General features: G+C 50.3%; 1 protein-coding gene across 1 annotated transcript in view; it reads left to right on the forward strand.

Moving 5' to 3' along the window:
- The window catches only part of ARHGAP26 (Rho GTPase activating protein 26), a 92,979-nt gene that overhangs the window by 46,258 nt on the left and 25,283 nt on the right, over positions 1-21,438 (forward strand). Inside the window, exons 15-18 of the mRNA XM_029960282.1 lie at positions 383-441; positions 1,271-1,376; positions 14,839-14,998; positions 18,712-18,850. Coding sequence (XP_029816142.1) covers positions 383-441; positions 1,271-1,376; positions 14,839-14,998; positions 18,712-18,850 — 464 coding nt within the window. The remainder of the gene's footprint in view (positions 1-382; positions 442-1,270; positions 1,377-14,838; positions 14,999-18,711; positions 18,851-21,438) is intronic.

Raw genomic sequence — 21,438 nt, forward strand, 5'->3', positions numbered from 1 at the left:
CAGTGTGACCCTCTGAAGGGATGCAGCAGTGGGAGGGGACAAGGGGAATTGAATGGGAACAGGGATTGGGAAAGTTTTACAACTAGTCTTGTTTATCTTTTTAATTTATTTTTAAATTTACTTGAAAGTCAAGGGCTTGGTAATGCACTGAAACTCCATGTTACTGAAGGAATGCTAAAATTAAAGATTAATTTAGTGACGAATAAATCAAAGGTACTTGCATAGATCTTATTCTTTCTGATGAGGGGAATTAATTAGAGTTGCTGTTGCTTAATTCTGCACTTTTCAAAATGGAGCTGAATTTGTGGTAGAGGCAAAGCTTTCTGTGTGTGGACTGTGTTCCCCAGATGTGTTTTGTGCCTGTTTCCTTTTTATCTTCTAGAATGCTCCCAGGGCCCCTCATGATGTACCAGTTTCAAAGGAGCTTCATCAAAGCAGCGAGTGAGTTTGTTGATGTTTATGGCCCCGCTCCCAAAGTGGAGCCTCATTTGCAAGTTACTGAGATTCCCTCTGCCCTGCTGCCTCCCCACCGACCTCCCGGGCTCCCGTCCCAGAAAGTAGAATAAGAATGGAGAGCCACGGGGCAGGTTGTTGTTTGGGAGGTGACCAGATGAAGAGGAAGCACAGATGGTGCTGGGAGCACAGAGCTGGCGGTGGTTCCCGCTTGTTGTGACCATCAGCTGCCAAGGCGGGGGAGGTTGTTGTTCAAACAATGCCCACGGGTGTTCGATGGCACCAGTGGTGGTTCAGATGTCTGTGCTGTGTTCCTGTCACTTTCCTGGGAGAAGGGGCTTTGCTGGGAGCAGGTAGCTCTCTTTTGGCAGCTGTACAAGGAACCAGGGCCAGGAGGGCTCACATAGTCCATGGCCACAGTGTTGGTGGCCTCTCTCAGCAGCTCCCACTTAGTACCCGTGGATCCAACTGTGGATGCTCCCGCCTGACCTTTGCTGGGCACACTGAACATACAGAAGGGGAACGTGCTGATATTCCTGTTGCTGAAATCACTCTGGTTTACAGCCAACCCTGCCCTGCCCTGCTCACCACTGGCTGTTCACAGGCATCAGCTCTCAGCTCACAGTTTCAGCCCATTAAGTGTCTTCCTTTGGATTCAACTGCTTGGAGATGGTAGTAAGGAGCAGTGCCATGGATAGTATCCACAGCATGCCTGGGTGTGAGCAGGTCCTTGGGATGTCTTTTGGAGTTAGTGTTATGAGTCTTCCCATAACAAGCCCCTGATGCAGAGATAAATCATCTTCTATTTCCCATACAGAACTGGAGAATCAGGAGTCCAGAGTGTCAGAGATCCACAACCTCGTTCATCGGCTCCCGGAGAAAAACAGGCAGATGCTGCAGTTGCTCATGAACCACTTGGCAAAGTATGTTTATGACTGATGTGTTTTTCTCTCCTTTTTCCACTTCCTCTGAAAGTTAATAGTGGTGGAAAAGTTTCCTTGTGTGTGTGTGGTGTTGAGTCATATCTGGTTGGCGAGAAACTGGAAACCTGAGTCTGAGTGAACCAAGGGCTGAGCGACAGAGTGGAGTGGGAGGGAGGAATGAGAAGAGGAGGGATGAGGGAGGCAAGGATGAGGGAAAGGGGCTTCCCGACCAATCCCCAGCCCTGTGTTGGCACCAGGAACCCATAAGCTACTGGGAATCTCGTGTTGCTTTTAGTGACCTGGAGTGGGGTTTGGCTGCCCAGGAGGCAGAGCAGATGTGAAGCTCCTCTCGGGGTTTCCAGTCAAACCTGGCATTAAAGGACTAAAAGTGATTTCTTTGCCCAACAGACAACTGCTCTGGGGTGTATTTTCTGCCTTTATGCACCCCAATGAATCAGTATTTCTGGGTGACCTTGAAACTTTGCGAGGGCAAAGGAATGGAATAATTTTTTTTCTTTCAGTGATAGAGCTGACCTGTAATTTCCCATCTTCTTCCTGCTCCTGCAGGTTCCCATAGAAACCTTTGATTAGTGTTTTAAAAGTGAAAGCATCATCAGATGTTTGTGACAGCCTCAAGGCTGGGGGGTCAGACCTGCTCTTGCAGTTTGCACTGGTGCTGCAGGAGCAGCAGGGATGAGGCAGGACTGGGAAACCTGGGGAATGAGTTAATCGGGATGACTGCTTAGGAGAAGGTCTGGGAGAACCCAAGTTATCTGTTTAAGGGAAAAAAATAACAAACGGTACTTGAAATAGGCTTAAAACCAACTCCAGATGCTTTCTTGTGACATGGGTTTGTGTCTCCATGGACTCCCTGGCAAGGCTGTTTAAAAACCAAAGAGCTGGTTTAGGTGTTGGTTTCAAACCTTCTGTATTTACAGCCTGAAGCCAGAGCCAGGCTCTTTCGGGTGCTCCCCTTGGCCAGTTGAGATTGCCCAGAAAAGTTTTGGCTGCCCCATCCCTGAAAGAGGGGTGGAATGAGATGAGATTTAAGGTCCCTTCCAACCCAAACCATTCCAGGATGCTATGTGTGCGAAGAATCCAAAACTGTTTAAATGTTTTCCATTTAAAGGAAACCCTGGTGATGGAGTGAGACATGGAGGGGGAGGCAGGTGTACAGTGGGGTTTGTGCTGTTTTGGTGGGGAAGGAACTGAAACAAAACAAACAGCGAGTGTGGTGGTGTTGCTATTTTAGGAAAAGAAACAGCTCATAGTGTTATTTAATAGGAAAAAAAATTATCTCAGAGAAAGGCAGGAAGCTGAGGAGCAAGAGCCTGCTCTGCTGAGCTCTCCCAGCCCTGGTGCTACTCCTGGGGGATCCTGGGCTGTGGAGGGAGAGGCTCAGCCAACCCCAGGCATGGACTCACAGCATCCCTTTAGTGTCGATCCTGCAGCCCCTGCTCCAGGAGCATCACCCTGATCTGGGAGCAGCACCCTGCTTCAAGGAGTACCTGGGGAGCAGCTGGGGACAGGGCTTGTTGCCACAGCTCTTCTAAATGAGCTGTTTGAGGCTGCAGTGCCATAAAGCCATATTAAAGGCATAAGTGGAGATAAATCTGCACATCTGCAGCAGATGTTTGGAGGGAGGGACCGTGTTGCAGAAGGGATGGGGCCTGGCTGTCCCACAGGGATGCTCTGAGGGTGGGACCAGCCAGGGTCTGGGTGCTGCTGAGAGCAGGGCACCCACAGCTAACGTGGGCAAAGCCAGGGTCCACTGCCTGGTCCTGCCAAGCTGCTTGGAGGGGATTGTCTCATCTGTTTCTGTTTGGGTTTTTTATTTTAAGTAACATATGAATAATCAAGATTTGCGTGTTTATCAGATGAGCTAAAAAATATTTCTCACAGTCTTGCTGCGGAGATTTCTGATACTAAAAACAGAACTTGGGCTGTGTCAGTTGAATAGAAAAAGAGCCTGTTCTCGCTGGTCTATGGCTTCTGGGTTTTTGGGGTGTACGTGCACTGGTGCACTGCTGCACTGACGAGGGACGTGGGGCTCCTCATGTGATGGGGCTGCAGTTATTAACAGCAGTAAAACTGTGCTAAGAAAGCTGATACATTCAAAAATGGCAATTATTAACACCAGTATCAGACAGGATAAGTGCCTCTGAGGTAATTTAGCAGTACCCTTCCTCCTGCATAGCAGAGAAATGCAGTGGGTTCCCTGTGGCAGCTGGGTGCCCCCCAATATTGGAGTGCAGTGAGAGGGACTAGCAGAGGAAGGAGAGGACAGATCTCAGAAACAGGCACAGATAGGATGGAGAGAAAAGAGTATATCAATAGAAAGTGAACATGATTTCTGCCTCTTACTGCATTTCCAAGACTGTTTACACTATCTCATGTCTGTGTGTCCAGGCAGTTATCCATTAAGACACACAGAGCAGGAGTGATTCCTGTTCATGCTCTTTCATCAGGAATGTAATGCTGCAATTCCCTCCCCTGCTCTGCAGACCCTAGTTTCAGTGAAACTTGCTATTACAGTTTTATTCCTTGACCCATGAGTAGGTAAACCCTTTAATCTTCTTTGCTGGGACATGTTCACACTCTCAGGATCCCCATAATAAACCCAGCTGTGTTTTGCTGTTCCTGAGAGCAAGAAGATCTCTTTGTTCTGATATTTTTCTGAGGAGATCTCAGCAGGGAAACCTAAGCACCCACAACCCAGACCGTCCCCTGAGCCTGTGCCTGTATCCTGATGACAGTCAGTGAGACTGGATAACACTGGCGCAGGTTTCCCAGAGAAGCTGTGGCTGTCCCATCCCTGGAAGTGTTCAAGGCCAGGTTGGACGGGGCTTGGAGCAACCTGGTCTAGTGGAAGGTGTCCCTGCCCATGGCAGGGGGTGGAATGAGATGAGCTTTAAGGTCCCTTCCAACCCAAACCATTCTGGGATTCTATGATTAAACCAATTTTTTTTCTGTCCAGTAAGTCAAAGCTAAGCAAGGCTCCCCCAGTGGTGCTGGGCTGGCAGTGGCACTGCCAGAGTTGAGCTGGTTGCAGAAAATTGCCATTTTTGTTTGTGGAGCTGCAATATCATCCCTGTCTCTTTCTTCTTTTTTTGTGCAGAACAGGAGGATTTCACTCTGTTTATATTTCAAGCATTTCAGGAGTTATTTTTTGTGCGTGGCCATAATTTGACACCTGAGCTTTGCTTTGTTCTCGTGGCAGTGAGTCCAGCTCTCCAATGAAGGTGGTGCTGGGCTCGTGCATCCTCCGCAGGGCCCCCAGACCCTCCCGTGGGTCAGCATTCCCCCAGCATCGCTGCCACTGCCCCAAGTGTCCCCTGACCTGCACACCCACTCCTCTCCTGGCCAAGGTCAGGACCGTGGAGCAGGCTGCAGCCAAGCTGTGTGTATGTGTATTTAGCAGAATTAATTATCTCTAATCTCTCCCAGCTGCAACCTGGCCAACACCGACTGGTTCCCTATGGTTTTACTCCGGTGGTGTTTTCTAGTTTGCGTTTTTTAACCAAGAAGACAGTGATTGTTATCTCTAGCACAAATTGTTTGCCGCTGATCAGCACGATGGTTTCTGATGGTTTCCGTGGGCTCTGCAGGGCAGCTGCTGTTGGGGATCCAGCAAAACCCACGTTGGCGCGACAGGGCAGGGGCCGGGCACGGTGTGCGGTGTGTTCCGGAGGGCTCGCTGCTGTACGAGGGATTGTTGGCAAAGGAGAAGAAGAAAAAAATTCCTCCAGGTCTTCTGCCTAAAAATACAACCCGTGCTTGTTTTCCTCGGCGTGGAGCAGTCCTGGCCTTGGCAGCCCTGTGCCGCGCTCCCAGCCATACTGCCCTGCAGAGCCCCTGGGAACTGGTCCCCAGTGCTCACCACGGTGGGCTCTGTGCCCACGACTTCAGGAACCCACCGAGGCACCTGCATGGGACCAGGGGTGGCAGATCCCCCAGAAATGTGCTTTTCCTTGGTTTGTTTTCCTGGTTTCCCCCGAAGGTGCAGCCGGCAAGGAGGCTGACGCCTCTTGGCACAGCAGGTCTGATTTCATCCCCATGGCAGCTGTTTATGCTGCTGTCTGGTAACTATTCATTTGCTTGATTTATGTATTGCTTCCAGTAAGTCATTCTTGTCCCGGACATTCTGGAAATTTCCACTAGCCACTGAGGCCTCTGAGATGCTCCGCTCTCTTATACTCCTCACTTGATTTGGCTGCCAAAAGCAAACAGGGAGCATTCTCTGAGCTAGTGTACCCCAGGCCAGGCAGTGGTCCTCATTGCTGCCTTCGGGAATGCCATTTTTTTGCCCAGTGCCTGTTTTTGCTCCTTTTGGATCACAGCACTGCTGGCTCCTGGGCAAAGCCCTGGGAGTTCGGGTGACTCAGAGGATCTAGATATTCCCATAGGTAGCGAAAGTCACATGGAAGGTGACTCCCTGTAGGCACGTCCTGCCTTGCTGGAGATGGGAGAGTCCTGTCTGGAGCTCGACTGTCCTGGTTCAGGCTCATGTCAGTCTCCTGCCGTGCTTTCTTTGCCCGTTTTTCCTTTTTCCCTAGTTGGAAATAGGTGGGCTTTAAGGTCCCTTCCAACCCAACCCATTCTGTTGGTTCCATGATTGTATGATTTGTGCTTTGGAACCAGAGGTGTCACAGCAACACCTTTGGTTTCCCCTTTGCTCTCCTCTACCTCATGTGTTTTGGTGGAGGAGCCGGTGATGCTTCCACAGAGCCCAAACAGCACAGTGTACCCTGCAGCACTCTGTGCATGCCTTCCCCTTGCCTGCTCTGCCTTCCTTTTACTTCTCTGGTTTTGTTTTTGAGATTCTGCAGAACTAAAAAGAAAAACCACGACAAAAAGCCCTGTAGGTGTTCTCTGGGTTTTTGGGCTTGACTTCCTGTAATGTTTAAATTAGCTATCTGCTTCTGCAAATGAACTTTTAACCCCCTCAACCTGGATTGTCCATGGAGCAGCTGTGTGTGTGCTGGTAGCTTTTCCTTCCAAGCTTCTCCAAAAGGTCCTTATGTTTTCTGCAGTTTCCCCAGTTTTTGGCTGGAGAGGAATGAGCTCTGGAGCCTACAGCACCTCTCGTTAGGTTCTTCCCACACAAGACTCATGTCTATAGGTATGATAATGGGGGTCTTGGACTAAAGCTGATGTCACCAACCTGGCATGATGGTTTAGAAGCTCGTAATGCAGCACATGCCTGGTTAGCTGTGGAGTTTCTGTGGTTGAACATCTCTGCTGAGCTCCCACTTGATGCCTGGGATCTCCAGGAGCAGCACCAGGCATTTTGCATTCCTCAAGTGTGAATGCTTGTGGGCTTGTGTTTGAACTTGGTGTGGTGGGATAGAGGTTGTTGATAGCACATAATTATATCTGGATTCTTTTTAATTGTTTATCACAGTGAAACTGAAACTGTGTATGGAAACAGATTGAAGTGAGAGTGAGCAAAAGATTTCCAATAACTGGCTGGTCTTTCCCTGGTGGTGTCTGTGCCGTTGCCTCAGACAGAGTGGGATGGAGACGTCTTAATGAGCACATCCCTTGATTGCTCTGTATGAATAGACCCAGCACATGGACCAAACTCAGTGATTTTTAGTCCAATCTTTTTTCAGCACGAGGAAGGAGACCAGAAATCATCAGCACCAAGATGTCTTTGAGCAACAGTTTTCCCCATGATCTCCAGCTCACAGAATCAAGAAAAGTTTGGGTTGAGAGGGACCTTTAAAGCCATCTTGTTCCAACCTATATGTGTGTGGCAGGGTACACAAGACTGGGGGAATGAGGGATGTTTTCAATCATTGGAAAAGGTGGGACAAGCATTTTTCCTGCTGTTTTTCGCCATGACTTATTCTGCAAAGCTGGTTATTCCTGTATTCTCTTTCTTCTAAAATTGTTGTTCTATGAAATTCAGTATTTTGGAGGAGTGGGCACTAACCTTTCCTTTGTGAAGCAAATGTGCTCCAAAACACCTCTAAGAGGAAAAAAAAAAGTCAACCCCCCTTTTTGTTCTCCTTCCCCGTGGCCACTGTACTCGTGTGAACGTACAGGTGTGCACCAGGCACCTCCTGCATGTGGCCCCACAACCTGGCTCCAGCTGGGAATGATTCCCTGCAGGGATGGTGGGAGGTGCACTTGCTCACCCCAGTGCCAGTTCCTGACAGGAGGCTCCCAGGGAGCCCATTTACTTTGGCTGTTTTCCACGCAGCAGGTTGTAGACTTCAGCACAGCGCTTACCGTGGCGGCAGATCTTTCAAAGGATTGTTTGTAACTTATACCTCTCCTTGGGGCTTTCATTGCCCTGCTGGCCGTGTGGGTTTCTTATTGCAATGTGACAGCACCAGCGAGTTCTGTTTTTGAAGGAAAACCTGCCTGTTCAGCAGGGGCTTTGCCGGGGTGCTGGGGTTGGGGATGGCAGTGGCACAGGGGATGGTGTTTGTGGCCGTGGCAGCCCCCATTCCACCCTGTCCCTGGGGTTGTTTAAGGGTGAGGCCCCTTTGGCTGCTGTATTTGTGCAGGTGGAAACCACAGTGACATTTAACATCGTGGCTGTACCTGTGGCTTTCACCAGGGTGTCAATGGAAACCTGCAGTGCTGCTGATGCTGTGATGAGGTGCAGGGAATGTGCCAGCCCGGTGCCACTCAGCCCTGGGCTGAGGGTCGGTGAGCAGATCCGAGATCCCTCTGAGATCCCCCATCAAGCTCAGCTTGCCCAAAGCCAGAGAGGACGGAGAGGATGGCTTTGGAAACCACATTGGCTTGGTCTGGGAAGCCTGAACCAGAGCAGCGTTGCAGGTCCCTGCGTGTTTTCCTTGCAAGTTGCAGCACGTTTGGAATTCGCACTGATCAGACTCGCTGATACTGAACCTCACATTTGGCCTCGGCATCTTCTCAGTGCAACATGAGCCTTTTTTTTTTTCCCTGGGAGTGAACCCAAGCATCCAGCTGTGGCCAGATTCACCCAGGAGAAAAAGAGTCTTGTTGGAGCAAGCCAAAGCACCCAGAATCAGTGCAGGCACAGTTTTGATCCTTGCCTGAGCAGGAAACTCGAGAGCAGCGTGGCTGCTTGCTGAGACCCCTTTAGTCCTCAGTGTTGCCTCTGAAGGTTTTTGCTTTCAGCAAGTTTCCCCTTGTCATTCCCTGGTGATCTGTCCTCCTTCTGGATCCGCTGGCCTCCATCTACATTCCTCAGGCTTGGCTCTCCTCTCCGGAATGGCGGGGCTGGGGAGGGTGCGGAGCTGTGAGCTTGTGGCCTGCGGAGCCTGGGCTGCCAGCAGCAGGGTTTGTCTGTATTCCAGATGTTCCCAATTCCCACAGATGTGGCTGACTGAGCCCAATGACCTCCTGCCACTCCAGACTCCTCTGGCCCTTGCAGAGCTCCCTGCATCCAAGAGCAGCCCAAAGAGTGCAGTCATGTCCAGAACCTCAAGAGCAGGATAAAGAGGCGGTTGTGCAATTTGGAAGTGTGGCAGTTCTGTGCTTGTGTGCTCCAGCTTGGGAATCATGGAATCATGAATGTTGGAAAAACTCTCTAAGGTCATTGAGTCCAGCCGTTACCCCAGCACTGCCAAGGCCACCATTAACCCATGTCCCAGGTGCCTTTGGAACATGAGATGAAGCAGAGCTGGCCAGACTCCTTTGAGGTGCTACACTCCTTGGTTCCCCAGGGCTGTCTTCCAGCAACCACTGCAGACCAGTGTCCCTGTCACCTCCTATGATGCACGTAGCCTTTTTAGGAATGGTTTAGGAATGTGTGATTGACCAGTTTAGCTGCCTGGTACACCAGCGGGCGCTGCTACAGGTGGAATTGCACCGGTGGTTTCACCAGCTCTGCGCTGGGCACCGTGGTCACAACATGCCTGCAATAAACACCTACTGCATTCCTGGCCATTGGACACGTTCCCAAGGCTGGGAGACCCACCGTAGGTTTGAGCAAGAGTGAGTCATCCCCAGGGAGCTGCAGGGCCACCATCTCCTGGGACACAACTCTGCCAGCCCCTCGGAGAGGGGTGAAACCGAGTGGAGGCCAGCCCAGTCCCTCAGCTGCTCTCCACCTACATACACACTCATACACTGCAGCCCAATTAAACTCAGTAATGTGCAGGGATGAGTTAAATGCACCCAGGAACATTTCCCAGAACTCATTAGATCGTATCTGATAAATACCAGCAATTGAGTGCGCTCACAGCCGCCTGTGTCCGTCCGTCCATTCCTGGGTGAGATCCAGATTAAATGGCTGGAAGTGGGGGCAACTGGGAGCAGGGAGCTGTGGGGTTCCACCTGGACAAAGCTTGGATGTGCTGCCCCAGGAGGGATTTCTGGATCGTGTCCAGAGACAGGCAGCAGAGCTGGGGAAGGGTCTGGAGCACCAGGAGCAGCTGAGGGGCCTAAGGGAGGCTCAACCTGCAGAAAAGGAGGGTCAGGGAGGACCTTCTCATGCTCTACAACTCCCTGACAGGAGGATGGAGCGAGGTGGAGGTCTGGTCTTTTCTCAGATAACAAGCGACAGGACAAGAGGAAATGGCCTCAAGTTGTGCCGGAGGAGTTTTGGGTTGGATATTAGGGAAATTTCTCTCATGGAAAGGATCGTCCAGCCCTGGCACAGGCTGCCCAGAGCAGTGGTGGAGTCACCATCCCTGGACGGATTTAAAAGCCATGTAGATGTGGCAGCTGGGGACGTGGGTTAGTGGCGACCTTGGCAGTGCTGGGGGAATGGCTGGACTCAATGATCTTGGAGAGCTTTTCCCACCTGAATGATTCCATGATACTATGATTCTTTGGATGAACTGGGTGGGAACTTAGCTGCCGCCCTGGTGGGCTCTCACTAGCATGGGGTAAGTGCAGTTCTGCCATGCACCAACACCCCACCCAGGATGGTGGATCCACAGGCCCCCCTCAGATCCCAGCGTGCTGCCTGCACTCCCTCTGCTTTTTACCTCTCATGCACATCCAGAGTCAAAGGTGAGTGTTTAATTTCTGTCAAACTACCCAAAGCAGCCTAAATAATTTTGGGAATTACTGGCCTCTGTGTGACTGGCTTTTCACATTAAACAGCTCTATTGGTGATGGCAGACAAGAGATGGATTTTTACCTGTAGCAATAGGAATTAGCTGCATTATTTTCCATCCTCTAAGGACTTGCTAGGCCAGCCACAACAAGCACTTTGTTTTCAAAGGTTTGTCCCAGGCATAGAAATAGAAACACTCCAGACTTTGCCTTTGTTCCCTTCAAATGGTTGTTTGCTCAGAGATTTTTTTCTGAATCAGGGAAGATATTTGAACTAATAATGGCACTTTGGGCTGATATGCAGATACATGTATTTTATATATAAAATACATACACAAAAATTTTTATATATATATAATTTTATACACATATATAAAATACATGCACAAAGTATGTATTCCAGACACAGGAAACAGGAGTTCTGTGGGGAGCAGAGCCGGGTGCCCTCGTGGCATCCACTGGAGCAGCCCCCATGGAGCTCTGTGGCTCTTGGTTCCCAGTGTGCTGGGCAGGGGCTTGGACTGTGTCCACCAGTGTCAAGTGATCCCACTGGTGCCAGGTCAGAGCCCAGAAGTCTCATGCTGGTCTATTTTTTGTTGTCCTGGGCCCTGTGCATGATGTTCAGCTGCAGTGCTGGCTCTTAATGGGAGGACTGGAAGCACCTGTGTAGTTTGCTGGAGAAGCAAGTGAATTCTTTAACTGGGTCTTAGTGAAAATGAGTCTGAGCCATTGAGCAGGGTGAAAAGACCAAATTCATTAATCTTGGTAAGAGGAGTGAGGGCCCACGCTGTGCTGCCTGCCCATGGCACCCGCTGCCATTCTCCTCTCCCACATAGTGCCGACCGCGAGCCAGCGCAGCCAGGGAATATTTACTGTTCCTGCGCTTTCCCTGCGCTGAACCTTGGCTACCAATTACCCTGTATTAAATTGTGTTTGGTCATGGCAGTGATTATACGGTATCCAGGCAACCTGGGCATAATCTAATTTAACACACAACATGGATTTACTCCGCTCCTGTTCTCCTTTGTTTTGCTGAAAGTGAGTGTAAAGTGAGCGGCGTCCACAGACACCCTGGGGAATGACCTGCTGGGATGGAGCTCCCACAGGAGCGCTGGGCTCCTGGCCCAGGGTGTCCCAGGCTCGGTCTCAGTGCCATTGGCTGGGTGCTGGCAGCATCCAGCACAGCTCCTGGGTCAGCACCAAGTGGGTCAGGCCTTCATGGAGCTGCGCGTTGGTGAGGCACTGCTGAGCGCAGATATTCCCATGGCCAAGGACTGTCCCACACTGCCAGGCTGATCTCCCACTGATCCTGGAGGGAGGCATCATGTGTTGAGAGGAGGAGGCACAGCCCAGAGTCCAAAAGCCAGTGGTAGTTTGGCCTGTTGGGAGCCCCAAGCAGGAGTGAAGAGGTTCTGCACATTCCTCCATTAATTGTTGCTTCTTCCCTGTGCTGGATGTGACTCCTCCAAAGTGGGTATGGAGAGGGAGTGGGAAAAGGACCCATCAAAGTTAATGTTAGTGCAGTTCTTTCAAAGTGCACTGAGGACTGGAAAGAAACAGCAGGTTAAAAGGAAAATACAGTGAATGCTTGGAAACCTTCTAAAGGGCAGCTCAGGAATGGCGCTGCCAGTCCCTGCTGAACAGCCCCAGCATTAAGCTCACTTTGGGCTGAGAACACCCCATCTTTAGAAACTGTGGCATTATTTCCTAGTACAAAAGATGATGAAGAGGTATAATTTAGAGTAGATTATCCTGTGGGTAATGGTTGTGGAATTTGAAGGATGTGAAAGGTGAATCATGTTTTGGAGCACAGCTGTGGTGACCCAGTGTGGGGAAGGCTATTGCTGGAAAAGTACCCAGGATGCAGATCAGTTCATGTGCCACTAAGGTTTATTCCAGAAAGGAGCCAGATTGCATAGCTGCAGAATGGCTCCCACACTTCCAGAGGCAAAATAAAACACAGTGGAGTTTGGTGATGGAGGCAAGGGGCCACCCGTGTGGGCATTGCTAGGGCAGGTCCGTGGCTGGTGCTGCAGGATCATGTCCTGCCTGGGAAGCCATTAATAGCTCAGTCTGAAATAATTACCAGGGCCACGCACAGCTGCCTCACCCTAATGAGCTGGTGACAGTGCAATTTATTAGAGTGATGTAGGACATGGTAACGGTAATGAGAAATGGAGGGACCTAATTTTGTATGACTTAGATCAATTAGATTGTTTTTTTTTAATAAATGAACATTGTTTTACTAACCGCAGAAGATCACTAAAATTATTATTTTATTAGTACTTTTCAAAGCCATTTGAATTGCAGCTGTGTTTTTCCAAATCGAGTTAGGAGCACGTGAATGTGCGTTTGAAATGTAGATGTTGCAATTGGAAAATGTCTTTGGGGTTTGTAAGTGTCTTGGTGAGGAGATGGGTGGGAGTGAGGGGAAGGTTTGAATCCTCGTAGAAGTATTATATAGCATATAATGTTTCTTACTGGACTTCTGCCTTTCTCACTGTTGCATGGGGTTGTGACTCCCTAAGGAAAGTTTGCTCCCCCTCTCCCAGCTCTGCGGGTCATGGTGGGTGGTGCCAGTGTTGCAGTGCACAGCTTGGTGTACTCTTGGCTGTGGTGAGGATGGGGATGGGGATGGGGAGAGGCTCCGTGCCCATCTGGGGATGGGAATGTCCAACCTGGATGGGATGACAGCAGCCCTGTGGGCAGCACATCATCTCAGCACTGGCAAAGTTGTCATCTCTGTGCTGGAGCCCGTTTCCAGGGCAGCCCATCTCCCACAGCGTTTACTGACACTGGAGATTTCCCGCACTTTTGTGATAAAATATTCAGAGCTTCCTGACAGTGGGGGGAGTTACGGGTAAGAGGGAGGTTCCACCAGCTCCTGAGGGGCTTTGGCCAGGACCTCCCACCTTTAAGCGCAGACTCGGTGGAGGTGACAGCTCTGCCTGTTCTCCAGGGATGTAACATGCACCGAAGTGAGGCTTCTTGCCTGGGCAGTAAGTAGGGCTGATGCTGCTGTTGGGAGAAGCTAGACCAGCAGCACTGAGCCCTACTCTGTGCTGAGGTCCCCATCTGCTGCCTGAGGAGCTGTATATAGAGATGAGGAATGAGTTCTTTCTGGTTCAAGTGAGATTTGGATGGAAAAGGATGGAAAGCATCTTTTCTTTTAAGCCAGCCTGTGCTTACAGTGTGCTGAAATACACTGAGTATGCCCACAAATATCTTGGCCCCAAGATCAATAGTAAAAGCTCGTGGCAATGAATTTTTGGGGCAGTCCAGCCTCACTCTGTGCTCCTCCGCTGCATTTATCCATGGAAACAGGAGAGAAAGAGTGAAGGGAAAAGACACTAAAACCCCCTTAGGCTAAAACTGTGTGAGCACACAGCCTGAAGCTGCTGTGTTTCCTGGTTGAAGAGGTGAGGAGAAAACCACAAGAAAGACTCGGGGAGACGGGGCTGCAGGGCTGCGCCGCAGGTCCCGGCTGCGCCGCCCGCACGCGTGTCCCCGCGTGACTCAGCAGATTCCATGGTACCCGGCGAGTTCTGTCCATGCCACAGCCAGGCTTGTGCCACGGAGCAGCCGAGCACCTGGTCCCTGGCATCCATGGTCTGACATGGATGGGGGCTACTGGGCTGCCTCCTGCATGCAGTGTGTCCTCAGTGCACGGTATCCTCAGGGTGAGACAGAGCATAGGATGTGCCCCATTGGGACTGATGGGGATTTGCATCACTAAGACCAGGGACCAACTGGAGCTGCTCCAAGTTAACCCCTCAAACACACCGTGGCACGTCCTCAGCGTGAGCTGCTTCACTTCTCTGAACTGGTCTGTGCCCTCGTGAACAAAAAAGAGATGGAGGTGGCAGGGAGGAAGCTCGAATATTGGTGGGTCCCTGGGTGAGCGGGTCCTCATCTCAGGTGGGTTCCTCAGCAGGATGGAGAAGGGCAGACGTGGGCCATGGGGATCTGGGGGTAAAGACCCATTGTCACCTCCCAGCCAGTCTGGATGACCTGGATGGGGCTGACCTCTGGTGCAGCCCAGCGCTGGAATGGCTGAGAAGGAATTGGCCTTTGGAACATATGAGGTCACTCATTGAGTTGGAGAGCAGCGTGTGTCAGAGGTCCAACAATTTGTTTTCAGAAGGGTTTTAAGCATTAATGATTCAAGATGTTTTTCTGGGAGTGGTTTGCAGCATGAGGCTCGGTGGCCGGTGCAGGGTTGGGGTTTTGTGGGATTAGTCAATTCATGGAGGCTGAAAGGTCTCCAGGAACACAACAGTTAAATTTGTACTTTTCCACATGGCTGAGCCTTCAAGGAGCTCACCAGGAGCGTAAAAAATGTAAACAGGGTTGTAAGCCTTGTGCCAGCCACGAGTCAGGGAGAGCAGAGAGGGGGTTCCCTGCGGATTAGTTCCATCACCTACTTCATTTTCTTTCTCTTTTTATTTTTTCCCAGAGTTGCAGATAATCACAAGCAGAACCTGATGACTGTTGCTAATCTGGGTGTGGTGTTTGGGCCGACGCTGCTTCGACCTCAAGAGGAAACAGTCGCTGCCATTATGGACATCAAATTCCAGAACATTGTGATTGAAATTTTAATAGAAAACCATGAGAAGGTAATGGCTTCCCTGGCTTCTTTCAGTGTCAATTATTTATGGGAAGGAATTGGTCTCTCTTTCCCAATGGGAGCCCCCTCTCCCAGGGCCCCCCTCATTCCCTATAACCAGCAGCACTGGCAGCTTTGCTGCAGGTGGGGGGGCTGTGCCAGGGAAGGGACAGCCGGCACCTCCCTGGCACTGTCACTAGTGAGGGACACAGCTCAGGAGAGGGCACAGAGGTGCCAAAATTACCTGTTCCTGGGGTGCAGTTGGGTAACCAAGCTGTTCCTGGCATCCCAGTATGAGTCAGCATGTCTGTGCCTCCATCACAGAAATCCCCTTTCTCCCCCTTTTGCACTGTTTAGTAGAAATTTGTCCTTGGTTTCAAGAGAGATGAGCACTAAAGGAAGCTAGTGCAAGATGTACACCTTGGCTGGCTCCTGCTTTGCTGACTAAATCTGGTTTTATCAAGTACTGGCTTTATCCATAGCATTGATCTCCTGAATCCTGATGCATTTGTGTTTGTTGGCCATGAGGATGTTGTTTGTCAGTGGAGCAGTGGTGGCTCGGTGGGGCCATCGTGCTGGCTGTCCCTCCCAGTTGGCTGCATGGGGTGACTGCATGTGCTAAAATATACCATTTTCTTCTGAATTCATCCAGTTCCATGATTATGCTCTTTTGTTAGTCTGGTTTTGGTTGGAAAGAAGTAACTAATTTGTGCTGCAAAGGTAGAAGTAGAGACCAGCTTGCCCTGACCAGGGTGGTGGTGCAGGGTGGCATCACAGCTGTCACATGGGACTTTGCTCACAGGCATCTTGGGGGACATCTTGGACAGGTTTGTTGTGTGTTCACATGCAAGGCTGAACCTCTGCTCTGTGTGGTGTGGGCAGCAGTCCTGGGGCACAGCTGCATGGGGCTGCAGTGGGGCCTCAAACATGCAGCCATTGGGGTCAGGGAGACAGGATCTCTGATTCTTGGAGATATTGCTTCTGTGGGCACAGAAAGGCTGTGGTATTGGTTTGGGATGGAGGAGCTCAGGCATGTTCTCCTCAGGAAGATCCCTATGCATCAAGGTGTTACATCCCTTGCATTTGTCTTTAAATTAGAGCTACCATTGGGAACTGCTGTCCTTTGGGCCAGTCTGACACCAGATCCTCTGGAAATGTGGAATAACCTTGGGATGGGAGTAGGATTAGGGCTTGGAGAGGAAGGGACGATGGCTCTGTTTGCCTGCCAGGTGTTGCAATGGAGCAAACAGGAGCCTAAGGAAGCTGAGCAGGAGCCACATGCCCTGCTCTGCTGCCCAGCACTTCCTAACGAACCCCAATGCCACTTACCTTAACAGGATTTATCCATGAGTGATTCTCGGCCTTTCCTCCATGTGCTTGTGACTACAACACATTTATGTATTATAAAAGATATCCTAATTCTCTGTAATGCCTCCTGCGCTGCCCACACCTCTCCCTGCCTCCACAAGAGCAGCTGGAGAGCCTGTGTTGAGGGTGCAGTGCAGGCCATCGGCTTTTTGGGCTGACTGGGGGCTTTAACAGAAATGCAAAGTTATGGTAAGATCTCAGTGCTGAAGGTTTTAGCAAAATAATGATGTTCCAGCTGCATTTGAAATGAGGCTGCTTTTAGTCACTGAGTTCCTCACTGAAGAGCATTTGTATCTTCTCTTGTTATAAAAGACCAAAAAAACCCCCAAAAACCTGAAACAGAAACCTGGAAGTTTATTTTCAAGTGTGCCGTGGGAATTGTTGTGTAAAATGCAATTCATAAATTAATGCTTTTATCTTGCTTGGTTTATATATTTCATTATATTTCCCAAGGTGAATTTATTACTGAAAAGCAATTTGAAAGCAGGAGCACATTAAAGCAGGCAGTGGCCGTGCTGGGTGTGGGGAGTGGAGTCCAGGGCAGGCAGGGTGCCCTGGGACCGATTTCAGCCCCTGTGCTGAGGATCCTGCCTCCCAGGAGCTGTATTTAGCCTGCTGAGCACAGGGCTCATGGTGAGGTCCCAGAGCCAGGGAAGGCACCTGAAGCATGTGCAGCTGTGTGAGCCACGAATAGCCCGGCTAACTGGGACTGTGAGATGTACTGGGCAGGGCTGGTGAGGTGCTAGGGTGGGCTGGTGAGCTGCTGGGGGCTGGGGAGGGCTGGTGGGATGCAGAGAACATGGTGCATCATCCATGGAAGAGGCTGGGGAGACACTGGCCCCCAGACTCCAATGGGGAGACTGGGAACCAGCCATTGCGGAGTGGGAATGGCTGTGGGCAGGCGTGTGGGGTGACAACATTTGGTGCTTCTTGCAGAGAGTGTGACTGGGGCAGCCTCTCTCTCCACTAATCCCTGAGCCCATGAGGAATGTGTGAATGAGCACTGCAGAGCTCCCCAGGAAGGGCTCCATGATCTCTCCGTCTGTCCCACTGTGCAGTCAGATCCAAGCGCTCACAGGGCCGGTCAGGGGTCCTGCTGTGCACACAGGAGCTGGACACAGGGATTCAGCTCCAATTCCTGTGCCTCACCCCAGCTACCGGCTTCAGGGCTGATCCCGAGCCCAGACAGGGAGTCCCTATGGACAGAGAGACTGGGGAGCAATGTCCTCAGAAAGGCCAGGGAGGGATGTCCTTGGCCATGTGATGCTTGATCCACTGGGAACGGGTCATCAGCTCCTCTCGAGGGCCGAGCGCTGCCCTTCCCACTGCCCCTGTGCACTTTTGGGAGGGATAGGACATTGACATTTTTGGCTGAGGCATCCTGGCACTTAATCAGGGATTTTTAGGAATCATCGTGGAGGGCTGGTGTGTGTGTGTGTGAAGATGATGTTGTTGTTTCATGAAACAAACCCGTTAACTGCTGGCAGCGGCTCCGCTCGCTGGTGGCATGTGGTGGCCACTGGAGAGGGCTGATGGTGACCGTGGTAATGGCTGTTGGTGACCATGGCCATGGCTGTTGGTGGCCACTGTGATGGCTACCAGTGACTGTGGCAACAGCCATGTGCTCCAGAGGAGCCACCCCATGCTGCAGCGGGCAGTGAACTGTGTCAAAATGCAGTTTTCCTGTTGGGAACCTCTGTCCGTGCTGGTTGACTGTCTGGCTGGGGCAGGTAGAGCAGGAAAGACACTGAGGGATGGGGTTTAATGAGCTCTAGCAATGAAGTGAGACCTTGAGAGAGCTGGTATGGAGGCTGCTGTTGTCTGAGCCTGGGGATCCAGAAGAGGAACAATAAAAAACCAAATATCAACAACCAACAAAACTGCTTCTCTTTGGGTTCATGCAGTTTTAAAATTCCATCCCCTTGAGAAAAATGTGATTACTCAGTTTTCTGACAGCTGTGGCTGAAAGTTGCAAAGACTTTCCCAAGCTGGCCTGCAGGCGTGGGAGCGTGGGCGCCGAGGCTGTGCTACAGGGGGCATGGGGAGGGTGATGGCTGGTCTGTCTGGGACACTCGCCATCATCTGCACCCCCAAAAATTCAGCAGAGTGCCAGAGTGTCAGGGTTCTTCCCATCCTGCAATGTGCATCTTGGGTGAAAAATAGAGAAGAGGAGTGCAGACAGAGCAGGAATGTAGAATTTAGGAAATTCTACCTAAAATATTGCCCTGTTGAACACATATCTTCCTCAGAGGCTGCGCTGCAGAGTGGCTGTAGAGTAGTGCAACCCAGGCAGGTGGGCAGCTGTCCTGTTCGAAGGATGATGCCAGAGAACAACTTGTTTATTATTTTTAACAGATATTTAACACGGTGCCAGAGACTCCGGCGTCGAACTCACAGCTGCTGTTATCCCGCAAGAAGAGCATGGACTCGAAGCCTCCCTCCTGCAGCGAGCGGCCGCTGACACTCTTCCACACGCCCCAGCCCAACGAGAAGCGTAAGTGCCCAGCCGCCCTCTCAGCCCTCCATATTTGCCCTAATCATGCCTAACAGATTGTCATTCCCATGCCATTCCCATGCAGTTCTACTGCTGTCAGTGGAAGAGATGATTCCATAACAGGGTCAGGCTTCAGTTTCCTCCGCTGTTGCATCAGTGGGGAGTTTGAAGCTCTCCTGGCATCTGAGCCCTTAACCAGGGTTCGACACAAGGCTGCTGTAGCACGGGATAAAGTGTTGCTGTCCCTTCCCCACCTGACTGGCCCCTGCGTGTTCCCCTTCTCATGTTCCTCGCCCCCATCATCGCTGTCATCAGCTGCCGGGACGCGGGTGCCACACCTGTGCCGAGGGTGGCCACCCGCCGACATCCCCACAGGGCAACCCTTTTGGGATGCCCTCAGGCACTTTGCCTTTTACAGACAGGAAAACTTGGCCAGGAGGTTTGGCATTTTCCTGAGGATTATGTACCATGGCAGTTTAAAAATGTTGGAGCTCATCTTTCCATTTCTGTCACTAATTGATGCTCCAGATATCTGGGTGAAAGAGCCAAGGCCCCATCCCTGCTCATGGGGTGGCAGAAATGTGTCTGCTCAGGCTGTGGCTTCGCCTTACAGCATAAACCCAATTCCCAGCTCTCTGGTTCATCCAGGCCATGTGTTCCTGGAACCAACTGGGAGCTCTCCCAGTTTGATCAAAAAGCAAGAGAGTGCCCTGGTGAGCAGAACAAGCACGCATGGAGCAAGGAGCAGGGGAGGGCTGGAGAGAACCCAGCTTCCCAGGGTAGACAGAGTGGTCACTGTGGACTTTGCTGACTCTCAAAACATGTGGGTTTCTCTGATTGAGTTACTGTTAATTACCAGCCACTGTCATTTCCGAGGGTGTCGAAACAATCCGTGTGAGTTTGAGGAAGCAGTGGTGGCACCAGAGCGTGCTCTTGGAATGGTGTAGCACAGCTGTCGGAGGAGCCTCAAATATCAAAAGTTCCTTTTGAAAAATTCAGTCCTAGTGATTTATTTTCTGCTAACTAAGCAGTTGCTTGTCATACTCCAGGGTCAATGGGCTGCTGGAACCCTTGTGTGCCATCCTCCCCATGCCTGGAAGAGGAACTGAGCTCATGTGTTTATTTCTGCATTTATTTATTCCCAAATGAAGCAATGTTTTCTCAGTTTTCCTCCTGTATCTTTGGGAAGCCACTACCATTTTATTCGGTGTTTGCCATCCCTGCTGCACATGTCACTTGAGGAATAATGTGAGGTTTCTTTTTTCTTTATTTCTTCTTCCTTTCTTAGTCCTTTCTTCTTCTTCCTTTCTTCTTTGTTTTCTTTCTAACTGGTCCAGAGATGGGCCAAGGCTCAAAGTCAGGTTGAAGCACGAGGGCTTGGGCAGCAGCTCAAACACAACTGAGCACCACAGAAATTGAAAGCTGAAAATTGAAGCTAGAAATGTTCAAAAGGGGAACAAGGTGCACATTTTTTAAGACTGAGAATAATTTTACCATAAGAAGTGAAGTGGGACAGTGGATTTTCCATTACTTGAAATTTGTTTATCGAAGTCCAATATCTTTGTAAAATTTTCAGTAGAATTCATCATACAAAGCTGTGTGTAAGTCGAAAATTATCATGTTCAACAGACAGGGTAATGCAAGAGAGTGGATTAGATCATTATGTTTAATCTATGATTATAGTGATTATTTTGTTGTTAAACATTCCCATTTTTGCCCACAACTGACCCAGGGGGGGTCTAAGAGAGAAGTTGCAGGTTTGGTTTATTAACAGAAGCTCTTGCTCTTCTTCTTCTTTGCAAAGTGGCTCTTCTCCCTTCTGCACTCTGGAAGTGCTCTTTAGCTGAAAGGCAGTTCTGCTCTTGTAGCTGTAAGACCAAATTAAACCTCCCAGCAAAGAATCCTTCACATAAGCATTTAAAAACATGAAGCAAAACACAGTTTCAGCCTTTTAAAAAGGAGGAAATAAAATAAAGCAGGAGTTTCAGATTCTGCCATTCATCTCCCTTCCCCTTTAGCTGAAACACTTCCAGTTCTGTGGCTGACGGGGACTCTAATTTGATATTGGCTGGTGGCTGGTGTGGAGATTAGGCAGACAATCCACACTGATCTGTCAGGCTTATGGAGCTTATTCCTGGACTTCAGTCTTGGGTAGAAAATGTTTGGAAATAATAAGCTGTAGTGTTAGTCCACACTCCAGGGACTCAGGTCGGCCCTGGGTCCAGCCAGGCTCAGCGTGAGCAATCCCTGAGCTTGGTCATCTGTGTTTAGGTGGTCTGTCACAGGCTGCCCAAAACCTGCTCTAGCAGACACAAAAATAGAGGGATTTGGGGTTTTTAGGTCCTTAGGCAGCTTGATTTCTCTCTCATTTCATCTACTGGCTCCCATGTCTGCATGTCAATACTTGTGGAGCTCAGCGTTCTGCTTTTCTTTACTTTTCCATCTTTGTCTTCTGCATGGATAATCTTTTTCATCACAAGGTGCTGGTGCCCTCTGAACCCAGAGGTTTCAACTTTCACAGAGTTGGGGACAGAGAGGTGTCTGTGCTGCTTGTCCCCATGGTGACTCATTGCAGATCAAGATCAGGG

Source organism: Manacus vitellinus, unplaced genomic scaffold, assembly GCF_001715985.3.
Source record: "Manacus vitellinus isolate BGI_N305 unplaced genomic scaffold, ASM171598v3 scaffold_25_pilon, whole genome shotgun sequence".
NCBI classification, from domain to species: domain Eukaryota; kingdom Metazoa; phylum Chordata; class Aves; order Passeriformes; family Pipridae; genus Manacus; species Manacus vitellinus.